This window comes from Lepisma saccharinum, chromosome 18 (genome assembly GCF_977018435.1).
Source record: "Lepisma saccharinum chromosome 18, izLepSacc3.1, whole genome shotgun sequence".
Classification (NCBI taxonomy): Eukaryota; Metazoa; Arthropoda; class Insecta; order Zygentoma; family Lepismatidae; genus Lepisma; species Lepisma saccharinum.
This window is the reverse complement of record NC_139246.1, coordinates 38,930,423-38,948,536: the sequence shown is the minus strand read 5'-3', so window position 1 is coordinate 38,948,536 and position 18,114 is coordinate 38,930,423. Positions and strand designations below refer to the sequence as shown.

Below are 18,114 nucleotides of genomic sequence, written 5' to 3'. Positions count from 1 at the left end.
GTTATCGCAGGCGAAGAAAATGCAGGCAATCGCAACTTCCACAACGAGAAGGTGGGCATCATGGACATGATTAGCACCAAGCTTAGCAACTTCATTGTCAACGACAGCAAGGGTATAGGTTACCTCATCAAAATCATCAACACCCTACCTCCGAAATTCTGGAATGTATCCGAGGGTCGAGGTCTCGTGAACGATATTATCAACAAGCTACCCTTCGAGATGCACCTGCCAGGTTACCAGTACTGCGGTCCGGGTACGAAACTCGAACAGCGACTGGAGAGAGGAGACAAGGGTGTGAACCCACTGGACGCAGCATGCAAGGATCACGACATTGCCTACAATACTCACACGGATCTCGACGCACGTCATGATGCCGACAGGAAGTTGGAGCATGCAGCTTTCGGGAGACTCGTCAGCAGAGATGCCTCGCTAGGTGAACGGGTTGCTGCATTGGGATGGGGGCTGTAAATAAATAACACCCTGTGAAAAAAAAGCAACTTTGTATAACCAACCTATTAGGGAGCAAAGCCTTACCCTTTCACGATATATATAAATAACATAATATCACCATGAAGCCCAAAGGAGTTGTTTACCAAATACCCTACGCAAACCTTAAGTCTCTCGGAGCTCTTGATGGATTGCTCACCAAAAAGCAGCGCGAGAAGAAACATTCCTGCTTGGCAAAAGGTCATGGAATGAAATTGCTGCTTAGCATTCCTCAGTTGAGGAGGTTACAAGGTTCGCGAAAACAGCAGAAGACTGGAGGTTTCATATTCAGCATCCCGGCTATCTTGGCAGCATTGGGTGCTGTAGGCAGCTTGGCAGGAGGCAGTGCCGCCATTGCCAAGACCGTCATCGATGCAAAAAAGAACAAGGCCGAGTTAGAAGAGCAGAAACGCCACAACCTGGCTATGGAGAAGAAGGGGAAAGGTGTGACCAAAAAGCGAAAAAACAACCTCGAAGCTTTGAAAAAGTTTAAAAAAAAGAACCCCTTCTTCCAACCCAACCCAACTTCGATATTCAATCTCTGATCGATCCGTTGGGGATCAAGCACTTCAGGGGCGTTTTCATGTCTGATTCTCTACCTTCTGTTGTGAAGAAAAAAGAGTGTGACGTGGTTAACCTAGACAGTTACGAAAATCCAGGTACACATTGGATATGCTACCTCAAAGCCAACAACGACAAAGCATTTGTTTTCGATTCATTCGGAGGCATGCCACCTGCTGGGTTGGTAAAGTATCTCAGTGTTGTCAACCTCTACTACAATGACGAACGTATTCAGGGTTTCAGCGATGTGAACTGTGGCCATCTCTGCATTTCCATGCTTGTCTTCCTCTCGCAATTAAATAACCCAACAATCGAGGATTTCCAGAAAGCATTGTGGCACCTGAAGCACTATGGGGGTATTCGATCTCACAAGCGAGACTTCGCTTCTGAAACTCGCATTGCATGACGATATCATCTATCCTAAATCTATTGCCCTTCGTGCATTCTACAGCATGTACCTGATACCTAACGTGACGGCACACAACAACACCATCAAAATTGGCAGCGAAAAAATCAGCATCACCCCTGGCCAGTAAAATCTTTCTACCTTGCAGGCTCAATTACCAAGAAGTGTATTGCTGTCGCAAAATTCTGTAACTCACAGGGTAGAACTGGTGTCTGCCACGGAAACCGTAGACCTGGGTACCATCGGAGAGCTTTTGGGATTCGAGAACAACACAAAGCTCGAACCTGGCATCAAGCACATCGGTGCTAACATTCCTAAATTTCTAGCCATCGAGACTCTAAACATACATTGCAATGTGGCAGAAGGTATGATCACCAAATCCTCGGACGGCATCCCAGGGAGTCACAAGCAGACAGGTATTATCGCTACGTTCAAACCAAACTCTGAGTTCATGGAGCCAATTATCTACACACCCTCCCCACCGATATACTTTCCCGTATCTCGTAATCGCATAGACAACATAGAATTGGCAATTACCAACGAGAAGGGTGAGGTGGTTGATTTTGCAGGAGCCACGACCACTGCCGTCGTGGAGATTAACATATAATAAATAACCATCATGGAGCAAATCGAAAGTTACGAGTTGCAGTCCTTCCCTCCCAATCGTCGCACGTTTGCCAACCTCAACGAAGCGAATCGAGAGATAGAATACGACGTGGACGTCGGGGATGGATTCATTCACCCTCACAGAGCTGATTTGTATATCAAGTTTGATGTTGTGAAGAGAGACAACGGCGAAGCATTCCTTGCCAATGCAAATTTAAGACTTGTAGATAATTTTGTGCCGTACTTATTCTCGCAGGTGGAAGTTAGAAAGCATGGCACCGTCATCGATAGGGTTGACTACCCCGGGATTACCTCTACAGCTGTGGGAACACTGAAACTCTCCAAGACCGATGCAGCATACTACCAGGCAGGGGGATTCGAAGCAGGTACAAAAATCAAAACTCAAAGTCACACAGTACTGTTTCCCATGCGCCTGCTTCCTGGCTTCTTCTCCGACTACACAGAGATCATGTGGAAGGGTGGTTTGCGCGTCACTTTTCGCAGAAGCGCCAACGACAACAATGCGCTGATGCGTTACAGCACCTTGAGTGCAGACGGTTCGGCAATTCCCAATACACTACCTGATCCTGCCAAGTGCATCATCCAGTCCATGGAGCTGCGCATGCCCGTAGTGGAATACGAAACTAACTACGCTCTCAAGTACAAAGCAGACATTTTGAAGAATCCCCAAGTACCCATTCAATTTTACGGTTACCAGTGCGTGCAGAAACCTGCTTCCGGCAACCATTTAGAATTTGACGTGACCACACAGTTTAACAGCATCCGGTACGATATGCCAGAATTTGTGGTCGTGCTCTTCCAGACGGGGGAGGACAACAACCAAGAAAAAGATTCGAGCCAGTTCGACAATTGCAATATCAAGAACATCTACCTCAAAAATGGCAGGAACGAGATATTTCCACGTGAGAACTACAACCTGAACATTGCAAACAACGACTACCTGAAACTGTACGAGGCATACACAGCTTACAAGAGAGTGACCTCCGGCAACGTGGACGTGTACTACAACCCCAATGAGTTCATAGCTCGCAGACCCATGTTCGTCATTAACACATCGAAGAGAAAGCAGGTGGTTGTTAACGATCGCACCAACATCAAGATTGTCTGTGAGTTCCACGATGCTCTGCCTGCGAACACACTGTGCAGCGTCATCCTTATTGCAGAGAAAACTTTTGTGTATGATGTCAAGAATGAAAGAGTGACTGAACAGTTTTAAATACAAGAAACAAAATCGCATAATTCTATAAAAATTACACTGACCTTAGATCCAAAACATTCTTCACACATAAAAAAAAAAATCACTATCCTATAGAAATTTATGGCAATACTGAGTAGTGCCAACTTCTATTTGTAGGTTAGCTTCGCCTGTGAAATATCATGTGGTGAAATTTTTGTGGAGTAATTTGGCAAGACTGCGAGCCCCTCCCACCCTCCAAAACTAGTAGTGGGGGCATTGAACCTATTGCCACGACATACATCGTGAAAAGGGGGGCGTAGCCGTTTACGCTGAGGGCCCGTAGGCGTTTACGTTGAACCACCTTACCAAAAAGATCCCAAAATAAGATTGAGCAAAAAATAGGGCTAGAACATCGTCAAATGCTATAAAATCCATAGAAAAATCATCAAAATCATCAAAATATGTCACAACTGAGGTTAAATACTAGGTCCACCTACAAGGGTTGCGTAGAAACAACCATTTTTACACTTTGTAGGTTATTTTAACCCGTAAAAGGCTGTAAAAAAGTGAATAGGTTAAGTTATATCACGTAAGATCATGGCATATCTACAAAGATGAGGCTCCAAAAATGAGATTGGGCAAAAAATAGGGCTAGAACATCGTCGAACGCAATAAAATCCATAAAAAATCATCAAAATATGTCACAACTGAGGTTAAATACTAGGCATACCTACAAGGATGACTTAGAAACAATACCTTCCCACTACTGTGATGGCATGGGGATGCATGACGGCATCTGGGGTTGGCCCACTACACGTCTGTGAGGGCATCGTGAATGCACACGCCTATACACGCATACTGGAGCGACATCTTCCCACAGTGCGAAGGCACCTGTTCCACAGGCGGCGTCTCATCTTTCAACACGACGATGCCAGGCCTCATACAGCGCGGCTGACAAGAGAATGGTTGACTCGCCATCACGTGCGAACTCTGCCATGGCCACCATCGAGTCCTGACCTCTCGCCCATTGAGAATGTGTGGCGTGTTCTTAAGCTACGTGTGCAACAGAGGGGACCCACGACAGTGGCTGCTCTTATCGCCTGCCTGCAGGAGGAATGGCACCGCATCGATGTGGAATACCTTGAACGACTCGTCCGCAGCATGCCCCGACGCATTGCCACAGTTATTCGCCGACGGGGCGGCGTCACACCATGGTAAACAGGATCCCCTCTAACAGTGGTCGAACTTCAATGTCACGTGTAGATGGACGAAAATGTTTTATTTTGTGTGGACACCATACATTGCTGCGTTGCAGCGGAAATTTATGTTTTCCTTTGTTCCATGTAGCCTGCTGAATAAAATATGTTCAGCATGTGCATGTGTTCTCCTTCTTTCACAACGCACTCCTATATTTGTGACTGGTCGAACTTCATTGTCACTAAGGTTGTAGATGATGTAGAGGATGATATAAATACAATTAAAAATAAGGCTAAAATATTTTTCAAAACTGCTAAAGAGATAGGTTTGGAAGTTAACAAAGAGAAAACTAAATATATGCTTACTGGCCGAAACCAAATGATAGGTAATAATCAAAATCTAATTATTGATAACAACTCGTTTGAACCAGTTTCCAAATTCAAAAACTTAGGAGTAATATTAACAAATGAAAATTATATTAAAGAGGAAATAGAAAGTAGGCTTAATTCAGGAAATGCATGTTACTTCTCTCTTCATAAACTTTTGTCTTCTCGTTTAATATCTAAGAAACTAAAAGTTAAAATATACAAAACAGTAATTTTGCCTGTAGTATTATATGTCCCTTACATTGAAAGAGGAACATAAATTGAGAGTATTTGAAAATAGAGAAATATTTGGACCTAAAAGAGATGAGGAGACAGGTGAGTGGAGAAGGTTATGTAATTTAGAACTACATAATTTATATTCATGTCCAGATATTATTAGAATAATTAAATCAAGAAGACTTAGGTTGGCAGGCCATGTAGCACGAATGGGAGAGGAAAGAGGAGTTCACAGGATTCTTGTTGGGAAACCTGATGGTAAGAGACCTGTAGGAAGGCCAAGACGAAGATGGAGGGACAACGTTAAGATGGACCTAAAGGAAATCGGTAGGGATGGAAAAGAGTATATAGATCTTGCTCAAGATAGGGAAAGATGGAAGGCCTGTGTTGCTGCAGCCATGAACCTTCGGGTTTAAGAAGGCTAGAGAGTTAGTAATTAGATGAATGTACTTTTCATCATGTTACTGTTCAAACATATACATTATTTTTACCCAGTTTCTGGTATTGAAAAATTATAGTATATGGTACCAATGAGTGAGTGGAGAGAAGTAACGGTTTCCTGAGAGACGTTGGCAGTTCTTTCGGTAAGACCTTCTATACTCCAAGCAAAGGACCCTCATGCTCAGGCCGGGAATCGAACCCGGGACTGCTGCAACGCACTGTGCTAACCCTTCCACCGCGGAGGTCGACAAATGTATGAATTGTAGCGGTTTCTAATATTTAGAATTTTCATTCAATTCATTTACATTTCTTTCCCTTTAAAAATATCGTAACACTATACCTGTTGGGCCTCCTTGATGGAGCAGTGGTAGCGTCATCGCCTTGTAATAAAGGGGTCCTGGGTTCGATACCCTGTGGAGACACATAGTGGTTCGGATCCCACTTTAAACTGTAGGTCTAGTTCCGATTAGCCTTTCTGTGCATATAGTGGACTTAAAACAACAGTTCAGTCATTCAACTATACCTTTTATTTCAATAAAGTAAATTACAATATAATTAGCACTGAATGTATTAATCCTTAAATTTCCATAACGATGGAATCCGATTATGTTCCAGTCGATGTGCTTTGGACGCTTGCTGGAGGCTCCAGCCCGAGCACTGTGGCCACTTTCCCCTGGAACTGCCTGGAAGCGTTCTCCAGGGCTTCCTCCAGACTGCGCCTGCTGTCCGTCGCTATCCCCTCCACCATATCACCAAGCTCAGCGATCTCGTGGTACATAGCAGCTTCGACAGATCGTTGAGCATTTGACAATTCATTCAGCGAGGCATGACTGGTGTCGAGACTTGCCACTAACTCCTACGGTAGAGATATCGATTACATCTATTGGTATGCTATTCAACAAACAATGAGCATGATGATTTTACATTTCAACCAGCAGAAAGGCTGCTTCTAGAGTGTTTCAAAAGTCGCGCAACCCAAATTTTGAAAATTTATATCACAAAAACCGTAAGAGATATTTACATCGGGTTTGCTGCATTATAAAGCCTCATCCTTTGAGATATTTTTCAATGCTTAACATTATCAATTTATTCCATACAAAAAATTAAATAAATTAAGAACTGGCAGAAGGCAGCGTTAAAATTTTTCCAGAAATGCACTTTTCAGTGAGAAAACTATATAAGAAATTATCGGAGAGTCACAATTAGACGTCTGATGACTGATGCCATGCCAATCTGTCATTTGCGACCAATAATGATCATGTGCAGCATTTTATTGATTTATGACTGGCGATTTTATGGGTTGAGTGAAAAAGTGTCATATTTGGGACATATCTCCGTAGCTGGCAACACTAGCAGGTCGAAAATTTATCAACAAACGCACGCAATATGTGCTTAAATATTGGCCCTACATTTGCACAAAAAATCAAAATCATAATTTTGCACCGAAATTTGACTTTTAAGTGTAAATTTCTACGCACCTGACAACCCTGCCATTCTAACACAGCTGACGAGAGCTTGTTACGAAATGGTAAGGGCGAGTCATAAGTGCGGCTACTACACGTCCGGATTTCGTCGAGTTTTTTTTTTTTGTGTCTACTTTTTATTATTATTATTATTATTTTTACAATTTGGTAATTAAGTGTTCCGATGAAATCACTAAACTAATCATGTAGGCTATCACTGGGTCAATAAATTTGTTATCATCATTTATCCGAACAAAAATAATTACAATATTTTATAAACATTGTTAATTTGCTGAAAACATCCGGCAATTGATCTTCAACTGTAAATACCAACTCTTAACAATTTGTGGGATCATTTGTTGGTGTTTGATATTGTTGATTGCTGTCAAGTCGGAAAAGAGAAACAGTCTGACAACAATAGCAAACATGTCACTTTTACAGGAGATGCTCAAAGCGGGTGCCCTTCTCATGGATACATGCTCACACTATTCTAAGCATGTTGGTTGAAACTCGGTTAAGTGTTTCCTCCTTAATGTTCAAAATTGCAGTTTCAATGTTGGTCTTTAATTATTGCAGGGTGGTTGGAGGTGTCCTGTGAACTACTCCTTTGAGGTAACCCCAAAGATAGAAATCTAGAGAGGTTAAATCTGGTGATCTGGGGGCCACAAATTTTTGGAGATAATCCTTTCATGAAAAAACTCGCGCAAAAATGACATAGTTTCGTTGGAGGTATGGCAAGTAGCGCCATCTTGCTGAAACCAGCAATCGCGTTCATCCTCTTGAAGCAGGGAAATAAACTGAGTGATGATATCTCGGTACACAATACCATCCACTGTTCACTCAAATGAAATGGGACTCACCTATATTCCTTGGGGACTCACAATACGTCGTCGGGATACGGCACACAATTCTCCAAATTTTTGTGGATGGAGCGGTACCTCGTGGAACGCATGAGGATTTTCAGAAGACCATATTCTGCTGTTTTGGCTGTTGACATAACAATTCAAATGGAACCAAGCTTCAACAGTGAAAAACAAGGAATTAATTAATGATGCCATTTTCTTCGATGAAATATCGAAACAACCTGCAGTACTTCAAGAGTGTATCCTTATCAAGGTGTCGCAGTTCTTGAACAGCGCGAACGCGATATGGTTTTAGGGTAGCTTTCTTCACATCACAGCCCTATGAGCACTGGAAAGTGACAAGTCCGCTTAAGAAGCAAGTTTCCTCAGGCTTTTGGTTGGAGATTGTTCCAGGCGTGTACGCACATAGGTTAAAAACGATGGCGACCACTTCGTGTTTTGTCACATACACTTCCGGTTTCTCGAAATCGAAGCGTGAGCGAAGAACATTCAGGGTAGCCAGGGGCAGCCTAGGATTCTCTCAAGAGTCCAATTTCGCTACAAAATCATGATTTATGATTTTTCACGTAAATGTATGGACAATACTTAGGCACATATTGTGTGCGTCTGGTGACAAAATTTCGACCTGCTAGTGCTGCCAGCTACGGAGATATGTTCCAAAAATGGCACTTTTTCACTCAACCCATAAAATCGCCAGTCATTAGTCAATCAAATGCTGCACATGATCATTATTAGTCGCAAATGACATATTGACATGGTATCAGTCATCAGACGTCTAATTGTGACTCTCCGATAATTTCTTATATAGTTTTCTCACTGAAAAGTGCATTTCTGGAAAATTTTTAAGGCTGCCTTCCGCCAGTTATTAATTTATTTGATTTTGTGTATGGAATAAATTGATAATGTAAAGCATTGAAAAATATTTCAAAGGATGAGGCTTTATAATGCAGCAAACCCGATGTAAATATCTCTTACGCTTTTCGTGATATAAATTTTCAAAATTTGGGTTGCGCGACTTTTGAAACACTCTGTATTTATACGCGTATACATACATATATACAATCGGTAAATGTCCTCCTTTTTTAGAAAGAGTATAGCATCGACCGTAGCAAATGTTCTGCAAAGAGTATACCTCCACATAATGATATTCATATCACTTGGGGCGCGTTAAATATTAGAGCAATGCTCACCTAGCATCTGGGAGCCGTGCGGGATCCAGAAAAATTTCCCGTCCCGATCCAGACTTCGGTAAATGATTTCCAGACATTTCGGGATCCCGAGCAGTTCGTTTTACAAAGTGGTTAATTCCTGATGTTTTCTGCATTGTAAGTGTCTTGACACTTCTCTGAAATTGTTCGCTTTTATTTCAGAAATGAAAAAAAAGGAAATTACGTAAAATTTTCGATTTCCACAACGTCGGGAAATTTTTATCATTTCCCGGTCCTGAAAATTTCACGGCTTGGTCCCGACCTTAGAGTAGGCTATAGAAGGAATAGAGAGAGCGTGTGTGACGTCAGCTGAAGCCAAAATAGCTTGCGGCGGCCGCCATGTTGGGATGTTCCACACGGCTGTTGCGTCTATTTGTTAACGTTCAGCGAGAGGGAATTTCGTCGTGAAAAATAAGGCTGCTTGTTATGCTTCTTTATGTTTAAAACGTCAGAAACAATAACACGAAGTTTTTAGTAACTAATTTTGACAAAGAAAGAAACAGATCTAGATCATTTGTGTGCTGGGGCGTGTTCATTTACCATATGTAATGAATGCCCTATCTCGTTAGTGCACCAGAAAGAGTTTAATGAAATAACAATAGAATCAAAATAGGAGTTGCATTATAACTCCTACACTCGTATGCATCACAAAACATTATTATATAAAAATATGATATATGTACAAATGTATAACACGATTTAATAACACAATTTACGCCACCTCAATAAGAAAGCCTAAGCCGAGATTATAGGTAGTTTCGGAGATACACACGATAGGCGACAAAAGACAGGAGCCCATTCATTCAATGGAAGCATTCAGACCGAAGCGACAGGCGACAAGCAATAAGCGACGTGTCTATTGGCAACCGACTGTCATAAATGAATGCAATAAAAATTGCATTCATTTCTGTTCATTTTTGAACCGAAGCGACAGGATAGGGACACTGAGGGACGAGGTCCTCCAGCCTCCTCTCGCCACTCACACGTATCACCCTCTCTCCTGGCGTACTTGGCGTCGATTGCTAATCTAGCTATAATCTTACCAGGAGCGGTATGAACGGAGGATGCAGGTGATTGTGGAGAGGTAATTAACCTTTGTGCCTATCTTGTAAAACCAAGGTGTGTTTACTGTTTGGATGTTTTCTCTGTGTATAGTATTTGGGTCAGAACAAAGATAAGAACGAATGAAAGAATAAATACTATGAATAAATTCAAACAACATATATAAATAATATAGACAATACTCGTAATAATGAACGTGATATGTCAGAAATGATTGACTTATTCAGTCATGGTCCTTAGACCAATTCAAATGATGTTGGCTCTAGTAAAAGTATTTAAGACATCACAATCACAATTTAGAATCCCTTGTCCTTGCTTAGCAACATATAATAGAATCTAGTATGATATAAAATAGAATAAATAATATGATGATTATATAAGAAATATAATACAGTATACGAAGCACAGAACATTGATACATAATTAAGATTAATAGTGTGGATCCTTAGATCCTTTAGCCTCCCAAAGTGAGGGGAGTTGCTAGACCGGAAGATGGCTTCTTCTTCAGTCTTCTTTCTTCGACTTGGATTTAGTCTTCCACATCTAGAGGTTCCTGGACGTCATCCAATGGATGAATGTAAAGTTCATGACAGATCCGTGGATGAAGTTTCACTAGTCCATGGTCCATTCCAGGCTCCTTGGAGTGATCACACTCAGGATCCACTTACCACACTTTACTTTTAAATCTACACTTAGGGATACTCATACAGTCTTCCACTAATATACCGAAGCGACAGGACAAAGTGCACGTGTGGTGAATATTTTGCTTTGGGGAGAATTCACACCGAAGCGACAAGTGACACGCGTCGCTTGGGAACAAGCCAATCAACAGAAACGTTTCACACCATAGAGGCGTGAGGTCGCACTTGCCTGCCTTCGATTGGTGAAATCCTTAAGCTACACATGCCACGTGTCACTTCGGCGCACAATCTCTCTAAAAGCAAGCATTCACCGTGCATGTGCTACAAACAGACCGAGGCGACACGATAAACGCTATTGGGAAAACGAACCAGTCTGAGTGACACATGCAGCTTGCCGTGTCGCTTCGGTTCGAAAAGTTGCATTGATTTCTGAGGGTTTGCTTCCAAGCGGCACGTGTTGCTTGTCGCTTCGCTCTGAATAGAAAGATTTCATACCGAAACAACAAGCGATAGGTGCTGCTTTGAGGATTTCACCAATGCAGCCTTGTGCGGCCTGTCTTGCCGCTAAGTCAGGTGTAAACGTTGGCTGGCTCGTTCCGACGCGAAATGAGTCACGTGTACATTCGATCTGAAAACTTCATTATTTGACCCGACAAGCGACACGGACCCCTTCAGTCTGAAGCAATAAAAAATAACCGTGCATGCGCCATCAACAAACCGAGACGACACGATGGACTGTATTAAGAAAACGGCCCAGTTCGAGCGACACGTTACAGGTATGGAAGAAATAATAAGTTATGTCAGCGTTTCGTTACCTAAAAAAAACTATTTTGCTTGTTAGAACCTATTTTAGGTTTAAGCGCCAATATCAAGCCTTTTTTTTCTTTTTAGGTTTTTATATATATTTAAAGGTTTTACAGGATTTGTATGTCACACAGAGGTATTTGCTTTGTTTGGTCACGAAAAAATTCAATGACGAACGTGTTTGAAACATACTCTCTGTCGATTTCCCTTCCTCCAAACCCATGGTGATTTTTTAAAGCTCTAAACAAAGCAAAATGTCTGGTGCCACTGTTACCTGTACAATCCAAAGTGGTCTGATCTGTGTGGTCTTGATCAATTTCGCATAACTTTGGTTCTTTGTGGCATTCATGCCTTGCAAACTAACATTTCGGCATTGAAGTTTGCACCACTATGTTTTTATTGAAATATTATTCTCAGCATATAAGATGATCCTCACAGACAAAATTGCGGAGTTTGACTGTGGATAACATGAAAAAATATTGTTACCTAACTATAAGGCAAAGAGTGGATTTTAATAGCAAATTTCCAATGATAAGTTCTGCCATCGCCGTAGGGTTAGGCAACACACATAACGTTATGCAAGATAGTGCGTATTTCAGGATATAGGTGTCCCAGTTTCATTGCCGGTAACTATACCTAATCAGCATTTTTCAGAAATGTTGAACTATTTTAAGCTTTCTTGAACCTACTTCAAGATTTTTCGAGCCTGACTTAAAATTTTTAGAACCTATTTTAGGAATCTAAAAGCACACTTTTCAGAACCTAAAAATCCGACGTCTAATCATTACACATGGGTACGTACTAACTTTTCTGCTGACATCAGAGCAGTAGGAAACATTTACACTGACAAATATCAGATGTTTTCATAAAAACACATATACTAACTAACTAACTCTCTAGCATTCTTAAACACGAAGATTTATGGCTGCAGCAGCACAAGCCATCCATCTGTCCCTATCCTGGGCAAAATCAATCCAATATTTTCCATCCTTACCGATCTCCTAAATTTAGGTCCATGTCAACGTTATCCCTTCATCTTCGCCTTAGATATATGAAAAGTCATATAACATGCTTTAATTAAATTAAGTGAAATCTGAGAATTTGACATATTGGTTCAACATTTCATGGAGTTATCGTGGCATATTTCTGAACGGAAGTAATTACCGTTACCGTAACAAGTGACGTCACTTTCAATTCAAATGCAATTCATACCTTCAGACGCTGCGACGTGAGCCCTCCACTCTCGTGGCTGTTCGACTGCAGCTCCTGGACGAGACTGCTCAGGCGGTCGGAGAACTTCCTGTCCAGCGCTTGCAAGTGCTGGCTGCAGGTTTCGTTCAGGGTCTTTAGAAGCTCGACGGCGTTCTGAGGATCCTTCCCACCTGGCTGGAAAATTGGAGAACAACGAAAAATGTTTAAAGTAGATACAAAGTAATCGAACACACAAAATCATTATCAGACAGACAAGATTGAATCTGCCTCAGCAAATTACTCCCCTGCGCTTTGCACCACGCCATGAAGGCGTATAGGGGGTGTGAAGTTATAGGGCCCACACTTTCTTGATCACGGCCGAAGGTGGAGGTGATGTGGTCAGCACCACGCCTCTGACCTCCTTTCCCCCCAGTGTTACCTCCAGGTACCCACTTTCTACGACGCAAGGTGGGCGCCGGATGCGCTTGAATGGGTGGAAAAAATCCCTGTTCTCTCCTGCCGGGGATCGAACCCTGGTCTTTCGCATGGTTGATTAATTTATTGATTTATTATTCACCTTAGGGAATACAATGATCCATGGTTTCGTCAATTACATGGTATCATATTACATGGCACATTACTATAGGGTGTTTTGAGTGTTACACAATCCAATATATATAATACCTACCTAGGTATATTTAGACATTACATAGTGAGTGTATACACAAATATTCGTGACAATATAAGGGTTAACAGAGTAGACAGATATGTTTATCACTCTTTATATTTTATCAATCCATTTGGTTCCTTCATTTTTCTAGGAATTCATTCCCTTTGTACTACATGTTTCCTAAGAGTAGTTGCTGGACATGATTTCTGAATTGCTTTTTCCTAAACTTGGAAGTGGTCGCAAGAAACAGGCTTTTATGGGAAAATACTGAGTTTATTTCCGCGGCTTTTTTGTTTGGGCTTTTTTAGGCTCTTTTCACAAAAGTGTCTCAAATCAATGAAAATACAGGAGTTGGCAATATTTTTCATCCTTCATGGTTTTAGTTTATCTCCCTACTGTAAAATAGACACTCATTTCTAAATATAAAATACAATTTACAATATGAAATTCGTAGCTAGACATAAACAGTGTTTTCAAGAAAGCTGGATTTTTTGAATGGGTAGTTCTTTCCAAGTGTTATATTCATATTTTGGTAGGCTTATTAAATATATCTATGTAGTATAAACATAGTCACATAACGAGAGTAGTTTTGTATGTGTTGTTAATTGAACCTAATAGTATGATATGATTTTCAATATTTGAATTTGTTATACGAACATGTACATCAAGAAAAAATAATAATACTGCTCTACTTTTTCAAAATCTAGTATCAAATCTCTTTACATTTAATTTTGTGTTCAGTAAAATATATATTTTGTATTCTGGCTTTCCAGTACTTCATGTATAATTTGGATATATGGCCATTAAACCTGGTCATGGAGCAACAAGTGATGTATTTTGGCTGCTTGGTGCAGTGGTTCTCAACCTTTGTGAGACCACAGCCCAGTAAATTTATTTCTTACAAGTCAATGCCCTGATCCCAACTATTTCACTCATAAATATATTTATGATCTTTACACTTTATATGGAAATTAATATTAATGTATCAAATATGGCATAATCATAGTTCAATTATGTATAGACTTGTTGTCAAATATAAAATTAGATTTAAAAAATTAGTCGTCAACCCCTGGGTGCAATGGGCTTTTTGCGCCACTGCTCATGAAAAACACTGGCACCAAAACTGAAGTATAGAAGCAAATAAGACTGGCCGCAAATCTGGACTGGACCTACAGTTTGGAATGAGATCCGAAGCACTCTGCCTCCACTGAGGATTGAACCTCAGACCTCTTCTTATTACAAGGCAATAGCATTACTTTATTCCACTCCAGAGGGTCATTCATGATTATAAAAGGAACATTCTATCAAAAAGCCGCCCTTCTTCCAACAACAGTACTTGCAATTTTTTCTCTGTGATTTACAGGCTAAATTAAATCTTAATATCTGATGAAGTAGCTAACAATCTTGTCAGGTATAGAGAACATTCGAACCGAAGCAACACATGACAGTGGGGGGTGTCACATTGAAGTGACAAGTGACATGGACCCCTTCAGTCTGTAAGCAAGCATCCACCATGCATGCACAAACAAGACCAAGGCTACGTGATGCGTGCTAATGAAGGAGCTTTCATACTGAAGTCGCAGATGACAAGTGACACAGTCTCCTTCAGTATAAAGCAAAACATTCACCGTGCATGCAAGAACAACAGACCAAAGCGGCACGATGCACGCCATTGAGAAAACAGTGTAGTCCGAGCAACAAGCAAGTGACATGTTTAGCTCGTTGTCGCATTTCGGTTCAAAAGATTGAATGAATTACTGAGGATCTGCTTCCAAGTGACACATGTCACTTGTTGCTTCGGTCTGAAAGTTCCATGAGAAAACGTTATAGGCCAAGTGACAAGCGACACTTGCAGCTTATGTTGCTTCGGTTCGAAAGGTTGCATTTACTTCTAACGGTTGGTTTCCAAGAGACACGTGTCGCTTCCGCCTCAACGCTCTGTTAAACAGGATATATAAACAAATTCAAGTAATACCTATACTTCTGCATATGTGTTATGAACAGTAAATATTTTGAATTGTTCCGAAACATCGAATATTTTGTTATTAACATTTGTTTCATATTTTATGATATAAACATTTAAATTGAGACACAAACATGTAAAAGCTTGTTTTAAGTCCATTTCATGGTCAGCTGTGCTCATCAAGACTACATGTTTAGTTTTACCCTTAGCTTACCTGTGCCATACGAGAGACTTACATACCGGTAGGCGGCTCACAAGCCCAAACTTTTTTTTATCACTAAAACTCAAGAAAACATTTTATTATTGAATCACTGCTTCCTTTGCTGATTATGTGCAGTTATTTATTAATTATAATAATTACAATAATTACCATCATTACCAATCAATTGTACGCTGTCACTGGCATAAGTGTCTCGAATAAGAGACATTCGAAGATGGAGCCTGATATGTGCACCAAGTGCATTTTGCCTTCTAATTACATTACATTTGTTTTTATGAACAAAAGTAATAAATAAATATTGGGAACATCTTAGGAAAGAATGTAATTTATTTTCAAACAGTTGAAAAATCTTAAAGATAGAGGTGGTGGGCCTGCAAGCCCCCCCCCCCCCCATATCGGTAAGCTAGGGTTAAAATTGTATCTGAACCGTTATGCAATATGTGTCCACTGGGATTGGCCAATATCTTTATCTTGGCTGCTACATCATGTACATTTATTTTAGCTAGTTGTAAAATATGTCACTACAAACCTGTAAACTCATAACAGTAACTTCAAGTGAAATAGGTTAGCTCTAATTGGTAAAAAGCCAAAAAAGCCAACATTTCCGTTTTTCTTCTTCAAAAAAGCCGGCTTTCTATCACAAAAAAACCGTCCATTAAAAAGGTCGTTTTTTTTGTAACTCTACTTTTTCCACATTTGCTTGTAGTGATTAGGTAATTTATTGTATATTAAGAATACTGTTCGTTGATGTCTGCAGTCTTATTGATTTTAAGTGAAAATTTTGAGCTGTTCTTGTGTTGCATTTGCGAAGGGCACAGTTTCTGTTGAACAGGTGAGGATGTTCATGTATGAAAGTGACTCTTTCTAATGTGTGTGTGTGTGTATATATATATATATATATATATATATATATATATATATGATACTGGTAATAGAGTATATGAAGATGCTGACGTCCTAACGGCTTTTTTTAAAAAGGAAAACTCCTAAGCGGTACTTTTCCTTACCTCAACATCATATCAATTTAACTCAATTTCTTTATTTTTTTCATTCAGGACTTCAGGACAGACAAACACAAACATCCATGTCTTACCAGGGATTCCAACCTGGGACCCCTAGTGTCATAGCGCGCCAGGGGTGCCCATCCCCCCGAGGCCAATGGCGCAATACCCCCCAAATCTCGTCATGCGTCCCCTCCAAATCATGTGGTAATCCACATGCTGTTATTTAATTACGATAGCGTGTCTACTGAAAGTAACGTTTTTTTAAAGCTGTATTGAACACGATACTTGATCTGCCGTCCTCCTTAAACAGAGGTTTCCCTCCCCCAGCTAGACCGTGGATGCATTACCCCTCAAAATATTCAGATCAAGTATCGTGTTCAATAAAGCTTAAAGAAACGTTACTTTCAATGTCCATATTTTTTAATGGTTTAAATTTTCGAAATAACGGAAGCTAGCAATCTCAAGTGTCATAATTATAAAAATATGCATTTAAACCGTGTTTGTGGTTAGAGAACAAGATTTTAATAACCCACGATTTGGGTATTTAACACAAAGTCTTACACAACTTAAGATCGAAAATTACAGAACCCAGCTAGAAATTCCTAAGGCCGGGACGAGAATGTAATAAGGTGGCTCCTTCAAAGAACTCACCCTCTCTGCTTGGGGTAATTACAATTTTTTAGTAATCCATAGCAATAATTACATGGATTTCATCTTAAGTGCAAATTCCACTTCCTAAAGCAAAATTACCCTGCAACAATAAGTTAGAAATGCGAATTTGATACTATTTGTTTTCCTGTTTTATCGAGTAATGTGCAAGGCGTTACTGTGAAGTACACAGTTAGTGCAGCATAGCCTACAGGGAATCAATAATACAATAATATTGCTAATATAACCATATCATCAAAATGACTCGCCTGCTTTAAATTAAGCAGTATACCGACACTAAACATTATAGTTGTATTTTAAGAAACTATATTATTAATAAATATCGAGAATATTGTTTATGTCCTTGTAATGCAGCTACAGTATAATTCTTCACAATGGTCTCATGACAATGGCAGATACGCATTTTTGTAACCAATATTTCGAGCGAAGCGTGCAAGAACATTTTTATATCAATTTCTTTGCAGCCTTGCAAGAATATTAATTTAATGGGACGTTAATACTTTCATAGGATCCCTCGATATATACTTTTTTCCAGCTTATCTTTTCCCATGTTCGGCGCCGAAACGTGCACATACCATATCGCTAAATATAGTTCCCAAATATAATGTTTGAACCCTAAAGAAATCTCCTGACAATCTAAGATTTTACACTTTAATAAGAGCTCCATATCTCCTCCCCTCAAATTTAATATTCAATAATCCAAACAAAATTTTGGACTTACTGTTGATATTGAAGAGTACCTAGATATTACCCCCTCCAAAAGAAAAAATCTCCGTCCCCAAACCACATTTTCCGCTACAATCTCAGACGTAATATTAATACACAAGAGTTGAATATCCCCCAAAATTTAATGCTCAGC

At 40.2% G+C, this 18,114-nt stretch overlaps 1 protein-coding gene across 3 annotated transcripts in view; it reads right to left on the bottom strand.

Annotated features, from left to right (window-relative positions):
• Positions 1-410: 410 nt before the first annotated feature.
• The window catches only part of LOC146002001 (uncharacterized), a 43,127-nt gene continuing 25,423 nt past the window's right edge, over positions 411-18,114 (bottom strand). For 2 of the 3 annotated variants that reach the window (XM_083139704.1, XM_083139703.1), the window contains exons 5-6: positions 12,751-12,924; positions 6,010-6,353 (exon numbers count right to left, since the gene is read on the bottom strand). In XM_083139704.1, coding sequence (XP_082995830.1) covers positions 6,102-6,353; positions 12,751-12,924 — 426 coding nt within the window. In that variant the 3' untranslated portion in view covers positions 6,010-6,101. Of the gene's footprint in view, positions 463-6,009; positions 6,354-12,750; positions 12,925-18,114 lie in introns of those variants that run through there. The other variant, XM_083139705.1, reaches the window with a different exon arrangement.